The following is an 18,654-nucleotide window of genomic DNA, read 5'->3' on the forward strand; positions in this document are numbered from 1 at the left end:
CACCCACAGGAGACTAACCTAACCCTTCAGACTGTAAACGATCACTACAAACAGACTTGAGTGAAATCATTAGTCCAGGGCTGTCAAACTCGTTTTAGTTCAGTTCCACATTCACCCCAATATGATCTCCAGTGGGCCGGACCAGTAAAATAATACCAGTGAAAAAGTAAAATTACATTATGATAATGTTTATATCTATATAGTTTCCTTAAAAATCTGAATAACGTGAACAACTTGAAATGTCTTAAGAAAAACAAGTGCAGTTTTAACAATATTCTGCATCAGTTTATCAGTTTATCATTACCTCCGCCAAGGAGGTTATGTTTTTGCCAGGGTTTGTCTGTCTGTTTGTCTGTCCGTTAGTGTGCAACATAACTCAAAAAGTTATGGACAGATTTTGATGAAATTTTCAGGGTTTGTTGGAAATGGGATAAGGAAGAAATGATTAAATTTTGGTGGTGATCGGGGGTGGGGGGCCCACGGGGGGGGGCCACTGATCAGCCTTGGCGGAGGTCTGCGCTCTCTGAGTGCTTCTAGTTTGTTAATGTAAACACTTTCATGTAATTTTACTTTTTTTTGCACTAAAACAAAGATAAAATCTGTACTTTTCATTATTTATAGGTTATTATGACAGTATTTTTCTAGTCTGACCCAAATGAGATCTAATTGGTTTATATGTGTATGTATGGAACCTGAATGAAAATGATTTTTACACTATTGATTGTTATTATCTTCAGTGTAATTTTTACATTTCATAAATTCATCCTGCGGGCCAGACAGGACCCTTTGGCGGGCTGGATTTGGCCCCCGGGCCACATATTTGACACCTGTGCACTAGTTTAACAACAGAAATGCTAACAACAACCCACAACAGGTGCACTACATAAATTAGTTTGTTGTGCATTTGTTTTGTATTTGATTTGTAAGACATGTTTAGTTTCTTTGTTGGTAGCAAATTTACTCCGTGTGTTAGGGTTAGGGTTAGGGTGCCTACACCACCTTTCTGTGCCGGTGCAGCAGCAGAGTTGCCATCAGACTGGTGGACATCACTGACATAAAGGAGGTTGCAGCTACAAACAAAGAGCACACACGTACACATAATCATTATGCAGCACCATTTGCATTAAAACGACATCTTATAAAGAGTCATTTATGATTCAGCAGGGCTCCATAATCCTGCACCTACAGTAGAGGAGGTGGAGGATGAGGGCGATGCTCAGGTCTGCCTGGGGATGAGCTGGCTCTGTGGGTTCACATGCAGGAGAAGGCAGGAGCCATGACACGCTCCTCCGCCCACGAACACTGTCACTCCTGGACAGAAAAAGTTCAGACAAGGAGAAAAGGGTGTCAGGACAAATTTGTGTTTGGTCCTCTCACTGATTTATGCTCATTAAAGGACAACCCAGTGAGGAAAGTTAATCGCATTAGGATGTCATTTCAAAGCCAGTTATATAACAAATCACATGAACTTTAATCTAAGTAGTATTTGCTCATGCTCGAAAAACAGAACAGCTCTACTGTAATTTTCAATAGCATTCAAAGTGTTTGAATTTTCTGCAGTGGGGTTGTACGAGTTCGTATGTAAAAAAAAGAGCGGCGTTTTATCTGTTTCTGACGTCATCTGCCACAGGTTCAACTACTCTTGAAAATGTACCTCATGCCTGTTTATAGGCATGAGAAGTTTACACTGATATATTTGCACTTTTTTTAATACTACTTTTATATTTTAAATTTTTTTACTTTGTCATACAGAATATCACAAATTTGCACATATCTCTATTGCACAGTATTATATACATATATATATATATATATACATATATATATATATATATATATATATATATATATATATATATATATCATATACATATATATATATATATATATATATATATATATATATATATATATATATATATATATATATATATACATATATATATACATATATATATATATATATATACATATATATATATATATATATATATATATATATATATACAGTACAGGCCAAAAGTTTGGACACACCTTCTCATTCTTCGCATTTTCTTTATTTTCATGACTATTTTCATTGTAGATTCTCACTGAAGGCATCAAAACTATGAATGAACACATGTGGAATTATGTACTTAACAAAAAAGTGTGAAATAACTGAAAACATCTCTTATATTCTAGTTTCTTCAAAGTATCCACCCTTAGCTCTGATGACTGCCTTGCACACCCTTGGCATTCTCTTGATGAGCTTCCAGAGGTAGTCACCTGAAATGGTTTCCACTTCATAGCTGTGCCTTGTCAGGGTTACTTAGTGGAATTTCTTGCCTTATTGATGGGGTTGGGACCATCAGTTGTGTTGTGCAGAAGTCAGGTTGATGCACAGCTGACAGCCCTATTGGACAACAGTTAGAATGCATATTATGGCGAGAACCAATCAGCTAAGTAAAGACAAACGAGTGGCCATCATTACTTTAAGAAATGAAGGTCAGTCAGTCCGAAAATTTCAAAAACTTTGAATGTGTCCCCAAGTGCAGTCGCAAAAACCATCAAGCGCTCCAACGAAACTGGCTCACATGAGGACCGCCCCAGGAAAGGAAGACCAAGAGTCACCTCTGATGCTGAAGATAAGTTCATCTGAGTCACCAGCCTCAGAAATCGCAAATTAACAGCAGCTCAGATTAGAGACCAGATGAATACCACACAGAGCTCTAGCAGCAGACACATCTCTACAACAACTGTTAAGAGGAGACTGCGTGAATCAGGCCTTCATGGTCAAATAGCTGCTAGGAAACCACTGCTCAGGAGAGGCAACAAACACAAGAGATTTATTTGGGCCAAGAAACCCAAGGAATGGACATTAGACCAGTGGAAATCTGTGCTTTGGTCTGATGAGTCCAAATTTGAGATCTTTGGATCCAACCGCCGTGTCTTTGTGCGACGCAGAAAAGGTGAACGGATGGATGCTACATGCCTGGTTCCCACCGTGAAGCATGGAGGGGGAGGTGTGATGGTGTGGGGGTGCTTTGCTGGTGACGCTGTTGGGGATTTATTCAAGATTAAAGGCAACCTGAATCAGCATGGCTACCACAGCATCCTGAAGTGACATGCCATTCCATCCGGTTTGCGTTTAGTTGGACCATCATTTATGTTTCAACAGGACAATGACCCCAAACACACCTCCAGGCTGTGTGAGGGATATCTGACCAAGAAGGAGAGTGATGGAGTGCTGCGCCAGAGGACCTGGCCTCCACAGTCACCGGACCTGAACCCAATCGAGATGGTTTGGGGTGAGCTGGACCGCAGAGTGAAGGCAAAAGGGCCAACAAGTGCTAAGCATCTGTGGGAACTTCTTCAAGACTGTTAGGAAACCATTTCAGGTGACTACCTCTGGAAGCTCATCAAGAGAATGGCAAGGGTGTGCAAAACAGTCATCAGAGCTAAGGGTGGATACTTTGAAGAAACTAGAATATAAGAGATGTTTTCAGTTATTTCACACTTTTTTGTTAACTACATAATTCCACATGTGTTCATTCATAGTTTTGATGCCTTCAGTGAGGATCTACAATGAAAATAGTCATGAAAATAAAGAAAATGCGAAGAATGAGAAGGTGTGTCCAAACTTTTGGCCTGTACTGTATATATATATATATATATATATAACATTTTTCCCCTTATTTTAATGTCTATTTTTTGTGTTGTATATAGTCACATAGTGCGCTGTTGCTGGCAGAGACCACCTGTAATTTCATTGCACAACCTGTAAAATGACAATGAAGCCTATTCTATTCTATTCTATTCTATTCTATTCTATTCTGGGCTTTATGTCCTTGTCGTTGGTCTTCCAGTGTGCAACATTTAGAGGGCTATAACTGTAGAGATCAAACAAAATCCTCAGTCACATTGAAAAAAAACCCTTTTTGACACATTATAATGACCTGTTTACATCTACAGCAGTACAGTAGCTGCAGTCTACAACAACTCAGAATGGATGACAACTTTTTTTGCTGTTTTATGGTGTCACAGTACTTTATAATCACCCCACTATATTTGAGTAAGTTATCATCCCCAAAACTATGGGAAACAAACTGACTGCAGACCCTTACCCCCAAAGATCAAATTGATAACACGAAATAATGCCATTATATTGTGAATACACTTATAGAAACATGACCACTCCGACGTACTGGGAGGATTTGTATTCAAGTAACTCAAGTGTTTTGATGTCACCTGGATGCCTTTTCAGTGTTAGTACTGTCAGCTCTATTATCAGACTGAGAATGAACACGTGTTACATGAAAAATGATCGCTCAGTCGAGTGTAAAAACCAAACCTGAGGTTACTACATGTAAAACTGACATGAGAAAGGACCACCAAATATGATGAATTTAGGAATGAAGAGGAAATATGATCTCAATTCTGTATCATCTTCTGAAAAAAATGACCATATGTATAAACACTGTCATGTGTGATGTCGACAATCTTCACAGAGAACTGAGATATGATAGACACTTGGCTTGAAAAGAACTGCAATTTCAACAAATATGCTACAGACTGAGTTTCAGACATGCACGGTTTGACAGAATGATACACTCCCAGTAGAAAACAGTAGCTCTAATTGATTAGTTTGCTCTCATTTTTAGTGGCCACCATAAGGGTAGATGGTGATGGTTGTAATTAGGGCCGCATGATTAATCGTTAAAAGATCGTGATCTCAATTCACACATGTAGGCAGTCTCATTTAGGGGCTACTTTACAAATAAATGCCCACAAGCACGGAAGCACCAATGGTAAAGCGTCTTTACAACTTGTGAGCCTGCTGCTGTCGGCTGCAGTTGAGTGAAGAAAGAGTGAATGACAGCAGAGGAACGTCTGCGGTAAAGACAGTGAAATGGGTGGAAACCCCCGTGGGAGTGGTGAGTCACCCACCTGAACTCATGCCCAATAAAGGTTCACATTTGGCGGTGCTAATCTCATGTTGGTCTTTTCTGTCATCCAGATCCAAGGGTCTTTTCACTTTCACTTCTCTGACTTCTGCTGTTCTTCTCCTTTTCTTTTCTTTGCTGGTGAGGATAACTCTGCCTTTAACCAAGAATCAAAAGTCTTGCCCTCTCCAAAATTTTTATATTAAAAATATTCCATTGGGTACAGTTACATGATGTTTTTTAAATCCGATTTATTTTTCCAGAAGAAATTAATTTGGAACTAAAGTATTTTCTCTTCTGTTTCCATGGAAATGTTAAACCTGAATAAAGGTTTACATGAGGTATTAATGAGGTAGATCAGTGAGCAGAAGGGTTTGTGCTGCAGTGCTGACGTTGCCTTGTTCTGGCAGTCCTTCTGTTAGCTTAGCTTAGCCCTTCTGTTAGCTTAGCTTAGCCCTTCTGTTAGCTTAGCTTAGCCCTTCTGTTAGCTTAGCTTAGCATAGTTACTGCATTTCCATGGTCACATGTAGCCAGTTTTTTAAAGGTGATTTGTCGTCTTTTGTCAGTGATTTTGTCAAATCCGATTCTCTCTAATTATTTCTTTAGATCTGCGACTTACTGCACTCATACAATCTGTGGACTGTTGTGTTGACGGAAGTTGGAAAATCTTTTTGTTGAAGGGATGCATGCGCTAAATTAGCTTTGCGTTAGCGTTTTAGCTTTGCATTAGTTTTTATTTCCCAGATTTTCTTCCTGCAGTAAGTCACATGACCATGATCTGAGCCTCAGTTTGTGATCATATTGACCCCAGCGGACTAAAGGAATGATTAGGGAGAACTGACTTTACCAAAATCACTCCTAAAATACTACAAATCACCTCTAAAAGCCTGGCTACGTCTGACCAGAGGAATGAAGCCATTATGCTAAGCTAGGCTAAGCTAAGCTAACGTTAGGGCTGCAGTTCAAACTGTTTGTCCCACTTGTGGAACTCATTAGTTCATGACAAATGAATGAATCCAAAGCCAGTGTTGAACTGTTCCTTCAGGGTTTTCCAGGCTGGTAGATCCCATCAGAATATTCCACTGGAACGCTTTGGGAAGACTAGACTGCAGTGCAGAGTCTTCCACCGGCGCAGAATGTGTGCGTCATCGCCACAGGACAAGACACTGAGCATGTGCAGAATGGAAGGAATAAAGTCCAAACGGAATAAAGGCTTTACATGTCCAGGAAGAATTTAGAGCGCAGTTAAAAGAGGATTAAACCGCTGACTTTAATCAGGTTTAAATTTAAGCCACACTTTTCTTTTTCAACTGGAATAAGGTGTTTACATGGACATCTGAAATAGGATCAAACCTTTAATCAGATTAAACCAGGAAGAAAAGTTGTCATGGAAACACACGGATTGTGCCGGCTGGGGAGTTTCTTTGTGCTGCAAATGTTCACAGCTGACGTCGCTTGGCAACCAGGACCACAAGTGACCGGACTACTCGTGGAGTGATTTGTGCATCTGGTTCCAGTTGGCTCTATATGTAAAGTGTCACGAGATGACTTCTGTTATGATTTGGCACTACAGAGATAAAATTTGAATTGATATGAAAGACATGAATCAGAGGTAAAAGAACCCATTTTCCTAGACAGCGGTGAAAAAAAATCAGGCCAGAGAATCGTGATCTCAATTCTAAGCAAAAAAAAAATTGTGATTCTCATTTTTGCCAGAATCGTGCAGCCCTACTTGTAATCACCAACTTCCCCACTAGATATGACTAAATATTACACATTGAGCCTTCAGCTGTTGAATATGAAGGAAAGTCACATGTCCAGAGGAAACTGGTAATGCAGGCAGGAATACGATGGAAGATAGGGAATACACTACTGTGGACAGATGCACTGGAAAACATGCAAAAAGGACCATGTGAAAGTCATTTTCAGCCAAGCGCATGCTACATGTAGACTATTTCCACTGCTTTATGTTCCTGTCAGACATAGCGTTCTGATGGGAAAGTGAAGGTACTGTACCACGAGCTGCTGGTCAACCTGCAGTCAACCAGTTAGTTTGGATTCAAAGGAAGGAGCTAAAGACCAAAGTCATGCTCAAACAAACAATTTGAACCCAGTCAGTCATACAACAGTGAGCTCAACAGACTCAGAGTGGCGGCTTTGAGGACCACTTCCAGACAGACAGGTAAAGCAGTAAACACTGTAAACAGAGTGGGAACACTTTCAAAGGCACCATGTTGAGCAAGTTCCAGGTTCAGTATGAGATATTTAGCTCCATCAGGAGGTCAAACTGCAGACCACACTACTCTGTTTGTTTTGTCTGTTCAGGGCTTTTTTGTTCAGCAGATATTAACTCTAGGCCACCGTCAGACAGCGTTAACCTCCATACTGGAAGGAGCCTACAATAAAACTGGAAGCTGAGATACACCAAACATCCACTAGTTCGCGGATCTGGAGGGACTTTTCCTGGAAAAATCTGGTGCGTTTCTTTATTTCACCTTAGAAGAAAACCAAGCAGTTAAACAGACAGCAGAAATGTTGGAGGGAATGTGGAGAATTGGATGTAGATCACACACGTTTTTTTGGAAATGTGATAAAATAACTGTGTTTTGGGAAATGGTGTGTAGAGTACTAAAACAAAGAATGGGGTATGAGATTCCAATGTGCTGTGATGGACTGTATTTGTCTAAGTTATCTGATGGAATTGTAGTGGGAAATGGCATATACTTGGTTAAGATACTTTCACTGGCTTGCAAAAAAGCTATTACAAGGAACTGGGGAAGGACAGAAGCACCAACACAGGACCAGTGGATTGAAATCATGGATGGAATAAATACAATGGAAAGGGTGAGTCATAGACTGCGACTACAGGAAGCACAAATGGACAAAAAGTGGAATAAATGGATGGTTTACAGAGTGAAGAGTGATGGAAAGACTGGATAAAATGTGTTGAAATAGGTATATGTACACAAGCAATGTTGGCTTGTTTGTTTTTCATTTTTATTGTTTTGTCAGATATGTGTAAAAAAATTTCAATAAAAAATTAAGTGACAAAAATAAAAAATTTAAAAAAAATTGGAAACTGAGCTACTGTAGAAACATGGCAGACTCTATTAAAGGTCATCTTCTCCTTCTGATGAGGCATGATTTGTCATTTTTAGGTGATTATAAACAAATGTAAACATCAGTATGAATATTCTATTCCATTTCTGCAATTACATGGACCTAAATCTTACACACTGGACTGGATAAACTGAGGGCCCTATGACATCATATGTTACAATGAATTGCTTTTATTTTCAAGGGAGTTACATAATGAACCACGTAAACTGTAAAACTCCACTCAGCTGAAACCCTAAAAAAAAAAAAAAAAAGTCCAGAATTTGAAAATACAGACCTCACTCCTGCAGCTCCCTCACCGTTTTACACTGAATATAAAAGCAAAACATATAATGGTCCAATCTTGTTTTGTTTTGCTTTTGTAAATCTAAAATACCACTGTTAGGGGAGCAGTCATGCTGTAAATTGGTAACTGGCCAAACTTTTCTGTTTCCTGTTAGATTTTCTAAAGCCTGAACACGAGCCAAGGGGGGGTGCACAGGTCTTGCTTCCTCTCAACACCTGAATTACAATATGCTCAAAGTTAATTAGGATTTTTTTCTCCTAATAATTCCCGGAAAATACTGCTTATAGAAACTTATCTTAGCATTATTTGCTTGTGGTGAAAAAATGTAATGGCTCTGTTAGATTTTTCAGTAATGATCAATTAACTCTTATTGCAACATCTGTGGTTAAGGACGAGACAAAATTTAAATTCTAATTTATCCTTAATGACCGTAATGAGAGATGAATGAGATGAGTTAATGCTTTATTTCTGAAATAAAAGAACACCTGTATCTGGGTAAAATAACACTCTAAATAGACTCTGGTACTTCAAATGCACAAGCAAATAAAATAGCAGCTGTGCTTCTGCAAAATGGCGGTGTGTGTGTTACATATGATGAGGTGCTTATCTGAGGCAGGGTGCTTTGTGTGTTATTTGTGTCACATACAGTATGCAGCACCATATCAGTGAAAGACGGTCGTATGAGGCTGTGCTAATGCACAAGCGATACAGGCAGTGGCATCGGTTATCACTATGCACGTTTTTACTCCACCTTGGCACATGAAGTGCTTCTATGTGCAGACGTTTCATTTTCATTATAGTGGCCCTCAGCGGCACCGCTTTTCTCACAAAAGAGCAAAAACAAACTAAAAACAAAGACCATGAGGCTTCAAAAGCTGAAACCTCGGCAGCAGAGACAAACAGACTGACTGAGCGTGGCAGTGTAGGAACATGTTAATGACACAGACATGCACACAGAGCTGCTGCTAACAGTCCAGTCTGACCAGCCTTTCTCTAACACAGGGCTCTCAAACTCCTGTTCTTTCAGGTTCCACATTCTGCCCCATTTCGTCTCCAGTAAAATAATAGCATAACCTATAAAGGACAACTCCAAGTTTTTGTCTTTGTTTTGGTGCAAAAAAAACCCCAAAACATTAAATTATGAAAATACTTACTTTTATAAACTATCCAAACAAAAAAGATGTGAATAACCTGAAAAAAACTGACATTTCTTCAGAAAAATCAGTGTAATTTTAACAATCTTCTTCCTCCACTTCTCATTAGTCCATGTGCATTCTGGATCAGATCTCCAAAGACACTAAACACTGAGGAACAGGAAGGAAAGAGTTCAAACTGGACTGAATTTAATACAGACATTTCAGGTTGGGCACATTTGTTCAGGTTAGTCACATGTTATTGGTACAGGAGAGTTTGGAAATGGAAAGATTTTCAGAATTTAATGTGATTTTTTTGCACTAAAATTTGAAGTTGTCATTATTTATAGGCATAATGATAAGGGTTTTTTAGGTAATTTTAGGGTGATTTTTAGGTGTTTTTTGAGTGATTTTTAGGTGTTTTTTGGGTGATTTTTAGTTGTTTTTGGGGTGATTTTTAGGTGTTTTTTGGGTGATTTTCAGGTGGTTTTGGGGTAATTTTTGGGTGATTTTTACGTGGTTTTTGAGTAATTTTTAGGCAGTTTTATGGTAATTTTTGGGTGAATTTGGGTGATTTCTGAGTAGTAACTTCTCATTTGTCCATGTGCATTCTGGAACGGATCTACAAAGACACTAAACACTGAGGAACAAGCAGAAAAGAGTTCAAATTGGGCTGAATTTAATACAGACATTTCAGGTTTCTTCATATTTCTTCAGGTTATTCACATTTCATTGTTACAGGATAGTTTGTAAATGTTAATATTTTCATAATTTAATGTTATTTTTTGCACTAAAACAAAGAAAAATTTGAAGTTGCCATTATTTATAGGCATAGTGTAATATGATTTTTTTCACATCAAAGCACAAAGAAAATATGGAGTCATTATTTTTTGTCGGTTATTTTGTTGTTATTTGACTGTAGATCACATTGGTCTGTATGTGGAACCTGAACTAAAACAAGTTCCACAGCCTGGACTATGGAATTTTTGCACCCACGGGCCAGTTCGGAATGTTTGGCGGGCCGCATTTGGCCCCCGGGCCGCATGTTTGACACCCCCGCTCTAACACGTTTTCATCTATCAGTCGTCATCGCTTTCACTCACCCTGTTTTTCTTCCCCTCTCAGAAGAATTAAACATATGTACGAGAGAAGCCACTTTACTTGTCAGAAGCCAAGCAGAGGTTGTGTGAGGATGTTATTTTCTTTCTGTTATCTTTTTCACTGGCAGCCTGTGTAATGTTGACGGTAATTGGACCGAGTCTAAGAGGATGAAGGCTCTCATCAGCGCTTGCATCATATCAGTGCCAGATTCAAGGGTTAGGGGAAAGTTTTCCCTTCAGTGTTTAAAGAACTTTTCAGTTTCACAGATGTTAGATAAACATAATCTAAATTCGAATCCCATTGTGGTTCTGTTCATGTACAGTATAAAGAATCCAGCGTGTGCACGTGTGCTTTCATTTACCTGTTGCTGAGGATTACAGGAAGCAACAGGTCCTGAAGAGGGAGCCAGTCATCTATACTGCACCTGCCTGAGTCACACATCTCCTACACACACACACAAACATGGATAAAATGGATAATAATATGCACAGGTCTCTACTTCATTTAAAATTGATGATATTGCAAACTGAGTTAAGAAAATTAAACAGTTTGGATAAAAAACATTTAATTCCAACTATTAATTCAGAGCCCATTCCTCTATTATTAACTCAGTATTCAACACTTCTTTGCATTCATTGTTTAAGCCAGGGGTGTCAAACTCATTTTAGTTCAGGGGCCATGTTCACCCCAATATGGTCTCAAATGGGCCGGACCACTCCAATAATAACAGTGGAAAAGGAAACTTACGTGATAATAATATTTACATCTACAACGTTTCCTTAAAAGTGAATAACATGAACTTGAAACTTGAAATGTCTTAAGATAAACAAGAGCAGTTTTAACAAAAACAATATTCTGCCTCAGTTCATCAGTTTTTCATTTACACATGTGCGTTACAACTTACATTACAATTACAAATACACAAAACATTTAGTAACAGGCAGAATATTGGTAAAACTGCATTCACTTCTCTTAAGACATTTCAGGTTATTCACATTTTTTGTAAAAGGATAGTTTGTTAATGTAAACATTTTCATGTAATTTTACTTTTTTACACTTAAACAACGATTAAATCTGCAGTTGTCATTATTTATGGATTATTATGATACTATTTTACTGGTCTGGCCCAGTTGAGATCTAATTGGTCTGTATGTAGAACTTGAATTCAGTGTAATTTTTGCATTTTACAAATTCATCCCACGGGCCAGATTGGACCCTTTGGTGGGTCGGATTTGGCCCCCGGGCCGCATGTTTCACACCTGTGATTTAAAACATCTAAAGGCGTCCATACACTGTGCGATTATTTCGATCGTTGCACGCAGCTCCATCTCAAACTGTGCGAATCAATGGTAAAGTCAGGCTCACGATTCATGTTCTCACACTTTAGGACCATACACCAGAGGACGCACCACACTGTAGGACCATACACCAGAGGACGCACCACACTGTAGGACCATACACCAGAGGACGCACCACACTGTAGGACCATACACCAGAGGACGCACCACACTGTAGGACCATACACCAGAGGACGCACCACACTGTAGGACCATACACCAGAGGACGCACCACACTGTAGGACCATACACCAGAGGATGCACCACACGTTCCATTGTTGGATCCGCAAATACGTTAAATTACCAAGGAATCCGTAAGTGCATAGACGATTGTGTATTGGCGTGAGTCATTAAATGGTAGTGCTAAACAAAAACTAACGAGCTGCTTTGGTAATATGTGCCATTATCTGTGCAGAATCAAAAAAGAAGAACAGACGACCACATGTTTGGTGCAGGAGTTGGTTGTCCAGACGTGGACAGTATGGGCTGTCAGTCCTACAGCAAAGGGAACTAGAGGGAAGATACAACAGATAAACTGCACTGACTGTTAGCTTAGAATGAGCTTACAGTCGCTGGGTGTTATTGTGTACATGCACAGTGTGAGAATCTGAGGCCCATGGGCTCGTGGCAGTGCTTTGACAGTGCCATACCCTCACCAGGAGCAAGCAAGATTTCAAACAGCTGCGTTTTCCTTGCGAACACGATTGCTGGTGGTGAGGTGTTCATGTCTTCTCCTTAGCCCATGTCCACTGCACCAAGCAGCACACACCATTAGAGACACATCTGGACCCATCCCAGAAAGAGAAGCACCAGTGAGAAATGGTCTGTAAAATCACACAGTGTATGGACGCCTTAAGTTAGTTTAACAGAACTGGCCCTTTGGACTGTTCCACAGAGGAGTTAATTCAACTTTATGGTTGTGGTGGAGGCTTTAGTGTGGGCTGCACTGCTTCATTTCTTTCTTTCTGTTTTTAGTTACCTCCGCCAAGGAGGTTATGTTTTTGCCAGGGTTTGTTTGTCTGTCCGTTAGTGTGCAACATAACTCAAAAAGTTATGGACAGATTTTGATGAAATTTTCAGGGTTTGTTGGAAATGGGATAAGGAAGAAATGATTAAATTTTGGTGGTGATCGGGGGTGGGGGGGCCCATGGGGGGGGGGGGGGGGGGGGGGGGGGCAGACCAGAAAATTTCATCAAAATCTGTCCATAACTTTTTGAGTTATGTTGCACACTAACGGACAGACAAACAGACAGACAGACAGACAAACCCTGGCAAAAACATAACCTCCTTGGCGTGGGGGGGCCCACGGGGGGGGCCACTGATCAGCCTTGGCGGAGGTCTGCGCTCTCCGAGTGCTTCTAGTTTTTTATGTGACGATAAAGAATAGAACAATATAAATAAGTGTTCATTCAGTTCACTTTTAGTGTTCAGTGTGATTTATGAGGCAAAGTCTGAGCCCGTTCAACATGTGTGCTCTGTTCTCATCTATCCTCATTCTAGAGTAGTAGGAGGAGGAATTTTTGCATCCATTTAACACAACATCATGTATATACATATATAAACATACATACATTTTGGATTTCTATATTAAATATGGGCGAAAAGGCATAGGCTGAAGCACCAGCTTATTTTTACCTACCCTAGAGGGAAACATCTGTGAGCACTTTGGCTCATTTGTATTTCTAAAATGAACCTCAGCACTGGGGCAGGATGCAGCTCCAATGTTTGGAGATTTCTTTAGTGAATGTTTAGATGTGGAGAGTGATCCAAGCTTATCTAAAATGACTACATCTCCAGCAACTAAAAATTCCACCAAAAAAGACATTGTTGGTATGGACAGAGATGTTTTTCTTTGATATTGTGGGGGGACGATTGTGGTATAATTGTTCTTTTATCTTTAGAGTTTGCAAAAAAAAAAAAAAAGTTTGATTTCACAATATATTTGATAGTGGAGGAAATACTGTAAAACTGCTTTGAATATTTCACCTCTAGATTTCTGGATGTTCTGGACGAAGATAAATAATGACATGACATCAATACCAACTGATTACATTCTTATTATAACATTTTTGACTGATTCTCATAGGCGTCGTTCAGACTACAGCCAAATGTGTCCTAAATCTGATTTTTTTTTGCCCATATGTGACCTGTATCCCATCTGTTAAAGACTGTTTGAACAGGACTAATCAGATTTTTTCAAATCTGACACACACCACTTTCATGTGTGGTCTTAAATCTGATACTTATCTGATATTTTGCGATGCGACTTCAGTCTGAATGGCCAGGTCGCATTTATCCGACCTTTACGTCACTGACATGGGTCCCAGGAGTGTCACTTCTGTAAACACAGTGTGTGTCTGCGTGGTCTCGTATTCCATCAGGACCTCTTTAGTGCATGTGGGTCACTTCAGGGTCGCATTCAGTTCAGACTCAAAACTGATAGAAGTCGCATTTAATGTAGAATATGAACGAGCACACAAAAAATCAGATTTCACCAAAAAATCCGAAGTGTGCGGAACCAGTTTCAAGATCTGTAAACGGAACCAGTTTCGTTTAAAGAACTCAGAACCAAAGCCATTCTCCAAGCTCTACTTTGACCACAAAAAGAAGACAAACTGCATTTTACACCAATTATTTTCATGTATTGACAGGATTAGTGATAAAGAAGTTATGAAACATTTTAGAACAGTAGATGATTTTGGTCGGTGGTGCTTTGAGTCTTTATGGGTTAAATAGTCATACTGTCATACTGTCATACTTTCCTTGAACACTTGGTATGATTCTAGAACTTTATGACATGTTTAAAGACATATCAGGAATAAAATTACAGAATGTGATATAAGGAGTAAAGTGATGGTAGTCTCTTTATTTCCATAATTAACAAATCTTTTAGACCTTTCCCCTATTTGTCTCAGAGACCATCCGGCATCATCAAGTGATACGGTTCTCGGAACTGGTTTTGAGAATGGAATCACCTTCACTCTGCCCCAGTTTAGGCTGGTTTTACTGTTGTTGGAAAACAGAACGGCTAACCTTTGACTAAATCACTTCAGCTGCAATCACATGTATCACAGAGGGCCAATGGTATTCCATAGGCCTGATGGGTGACATTAGTGGTGAGTTTGGTCATTTTCACCAAACACCATGTTCCCCCTGTCCTCCCCCTAACCCTGATGTGTCATCTGAACAGTTGGAGTGGTGAGTACATGCACAGTGTTTTAGCGGTCAAAACCTTCAAGCGTTCATCACAGACTGACAGAATATGTACGCAGAAGACTCCCCGACCTATTGGAAGAGACGTATGCATTAATGCTGCCTTCACGTGGGATCGTTAAGATGATCCTTTGCACTTATGAATTCAAAATTACCAGTGTGTTGTGTTGAAGTGCTTTTGTTGTCATAGTGAAATGAAAATGGCTGACACACATTATGGTGACCTGCTACTTGGGTAAAACAGTGTTGGACATGATAATTCATCTAATAGAGCATTTAATTTTTTTTTTTTGTAAATGTTTAAATTAAAAATGACCAAAGTCATCTGTTAACAGCAGCAGGTCATTAATAAAAGCATAGTTTTTCCTTTGCCATCAATCCCTTATTGCTCACTACCATATTGAAAAGTTCAAAGGTTATTTCCATTTCAGCAACTCATGGATCAAATTTTTCCCAGTTGTCTGGAGGAAAATATGATGTGAGGGGGCGTTTGAGTGCAATTTTCCAGTTTGTAACTAGCATTTACCATAGTTCCCATAGCACATGAAAGCAGCATAAATCTGAACATATGTGGTCAAATGAACACAATGAAGACACACGTGTGAACTGTGTTGTTTTGCTTCTCCACTTGAATTTGGATCATCCAAAACACATTTTAAAACCAAGAGTAAACAGGGCCAAAAACTATCTTCACACACTTATCTCAAGAGTAGCAAGAATAGAAATTAATCTTTGTTGTGAACCACTCACACACTTAAACATGCGATAAACGGTTGGAAAGGCAGTCGACGCTGACTTCCTTCAAAGGGTCACATGCAAAAGCGTCTGTGAAGCACTGCTTTAAGCCATACGCAGGCCTCTGATGGGCTCTTTTATGCTTCACCTTGAGAGAAAAGGGCTGGCCCAGGTCCATCTTCACACTTCCTCCTGGTTTCCACAGGGCCGACCACATCCACTGCACAAGCGAGCACAGGCCAACCTTTAAAGACACACATTCAGAGACGGACAGCCCAAAGCCAATTAGCAATAATAACTTAATGAGGTCTTTCCTTTTGGAGGGACATTACAACGGCAACAGCACTAATGAACAGGCTCAGTAATGAGCAGGAGGGTACACAGACACAGGCCTTGGAGTATGTGTGTGAACATAGGAACTGAGTGTACTGAGCCTGCTGTGAGTGAATGACACAACAAAATGATTAGGTGAGGACCTTATTATGGCAATTAACCAAAAGCAACACCCACTCTGCAGTATCGCCTCATGGTGCAAATAACAGAGGGCAGGACTAATGGAGAGTAATAGCACTGCCCACTGCCACACAAAATAAAACAGACACCTCACCTTATCAACCTCTGTCATCCAGTGGGAACAAGTTGTGACAAAAATCTCAAAAAATGTAAAATATATCAGCACTGACAAATATTACATGTACAAAACATTGCGTTTTTTTTATATTTATTACTAAAAACAATAGTCATACTAAGATTTATACTTATTGTTTTTCTTTTGCTGGTCCCTCTGTTTGCATACATCACAGGTGTCAAACATGCGGCCCAGGGGCCAAAACTGGCCCGCTGAAGGGTCCAATCTGGCCCCTGGGATGAATGTGTGAAATGCAAAAATTAGACTGAATATATTAACAATCAAGGATGTACAAATCATTTTAGGTCAATTCAACCTAAACTGGGTCAGACCAGTAAAATACTATCATAATCGTACGATGGCACCACGGGTACAGTGCCGCTAGCAACCTATAACTAATGAAAAACACATGTTTTCCTCTTTGTTTTAGTGTAAAATAAAGTCAAATACACAAAAATGTTTACATTTAGACTAGCCCTTTTACAAAAAAAATGGAAACAACCAGAGCAAATATGAACAACCTGAAATTTCTTTAGAGAAGTAAGTAGAATTTTAACAATATTCTACCTGTTATTAAACGTTTGGATCCACATTTGTAGATCCACTGTGATCTGTAAGTTATAATGCACATGTGTAAATGATAAACTGAGGCAGAATAGTGTTGAAATTGCACTTATTTTCCTTTAGAATTTTCAGGTTATTCATATTTGTTCATGTTATATTTGAGTACAGTTCGCAGATGTAAACATTTTCATTACATTTTTACATTACATTTGACAACAGAGAATACTTTGGAGTTGACATTATCAGTTTTTATCCTGTTCTTTATATTATTTGACTGGTCCGGCCCACTTTAGATCATATTAGGCTGTATGTGGCCCCTGAACTACTGTTGTGTTTTGTGCAAGTTTTTCCGTATGTTTCCACACATTTATTGTTCTTGTTTTGAGGAGAATAAAATGTTCTTTCATCAGAAAATGTTTTATTTTCTTCTTCATTTTTATTCTACAGACTAGTCCACAGAATGTACTGGGATGTTTTTGGTCCAGTTCCATCATTTGTCTAATGTCACCTCTCATGTCATGGATTTAACCCACACATTTGAACTAACCATTCTGTTTCACGGTAAGATAATATTTACTGCCGCGCCAATTAAACACCTTTAAAATGGAATGTCAATCACCACATGAAGCCTATTTAGTCATTCAAACACTGGTGTTTCAAAAGAATGCCAAAAACATAAAAGAGCCAGTCTGTTGAACGGCTCTTTTCAGTGAACGGCTCCTGATTGAACGACTCCCTTCAAAGAACCAACAGTCCCAGCACTAACAGTCATTTCACAGATTACTCATGGGTTGGCTGTACATCTGAAAACCATCTGCATCTCCCTAAACTGATTTTGAATGAATAAAAATGATCTTCTGTGTTCATATTTGTCCTTTCATTCAAACAGTGAGTCAGGTTGTGTTGGTTTGTGATGTCCCAGACAATCTGTGTTCTGCTTCCTCAGACGGTTCCAGTGTCACTCCAGTAGAAGTGAAGCCAACTGCAAATGCACGTCTACCTGAAGAAACGACAAATCAGACTGTGTCCTACCCAAACTGCTCCTAAATGTGAATAACATCAGCATACCCTCTATGTCCACATCTAAGGACATCTGAAGATCTGTGGAGGCTGAATTTTTAAGACATTTTTCAAGGTCAAATTGGATTAAATGTAAGAGCTGACAATAACATAAACAACAGTCCAGTGGGTTCAGTTAGTGTCTTCAACCAGTCTGAACCACCTTTCACCAGTTCCATTTCCACCTGTCCACCACTACTGTTTCTGCTGCTGACGTTTAACTGCTACAGCTCGTACCTGAACACCTACACCCATGAACCCCTCCACCCATGAAGGGCTTCACCCATGAACCCCTTCACCTGAGGACACCTCCACACGCGAATGCCTCCACCCATGAACCCCCCAACTCATGAAGGGCTCCACACATGAATGCCTCCCCCCCAAAAAATACCTCCACCCGCAACCCCCCCCACACACACACACATACACAAAGCCCTCTGCCCATGAACACCTCCAGCCATGAACCCCTCCACCCATGAACCCCTTCACCTGTGGACACCTCCACACGCGAATGCCTCCACCCATGAACCCCCCCACTCATGAAGGGCTCCACACATGA

At 39.7% G+C, this 18,654-nt stretch overlaps 1 protein-coding gene across 1 annotated transcript in view; it reads right to left on the reverse strand.

The window, feature by feature from the left end:
- The window catches only part of gpat2 (glycerol-3-phosphate acyltransferase 2, mitochondrial), a 130,159-nt gene that overhangs the window by 58,458 nt on the left and 53,047 nt on the right, over positions 1 to 18,654 (reverse strand). The window contains exons 10-13 of the mRNA XM_030143266.1: positions 15,993 to 16,088; positions 10,921 to 11,003; positions 1,187 to 1,311; positions 1,000 to 1,070 (exon numbers count right to left, since the gene is read on the reverse strand). Of these exons, the coding sequence (XP_029999126.1) occupies positions 1,000 to 1,070; positions 1,187 to 1,311; positions 10,921 to 11,003; positions 15,993 to 16,088 (375 nt within the window). The remainder of the gene's footprint in view (positions 1 to 999; positions 1,071 to 1,186; positions 1,312 to 10,920; positions 11,004 to 15,992; positions 16,089 to 18,654) is intronic.

This window comes from Sphaeramia orbicularis, chromosome 9 (genome assembly GCF_902148855.1).
Source record: "Sphaeramia orbicularis chromosome 9, fSphaOr1.1, whole genome shotgun sequence".
In the NCBI taxonomy this organism is placed as follows: Eukaryota; Metazoa; Chordata; class Actinopteri; order Kurtiformes; family Apogonidae; genus Sphaeramia; species Sphaeramia orbicularis.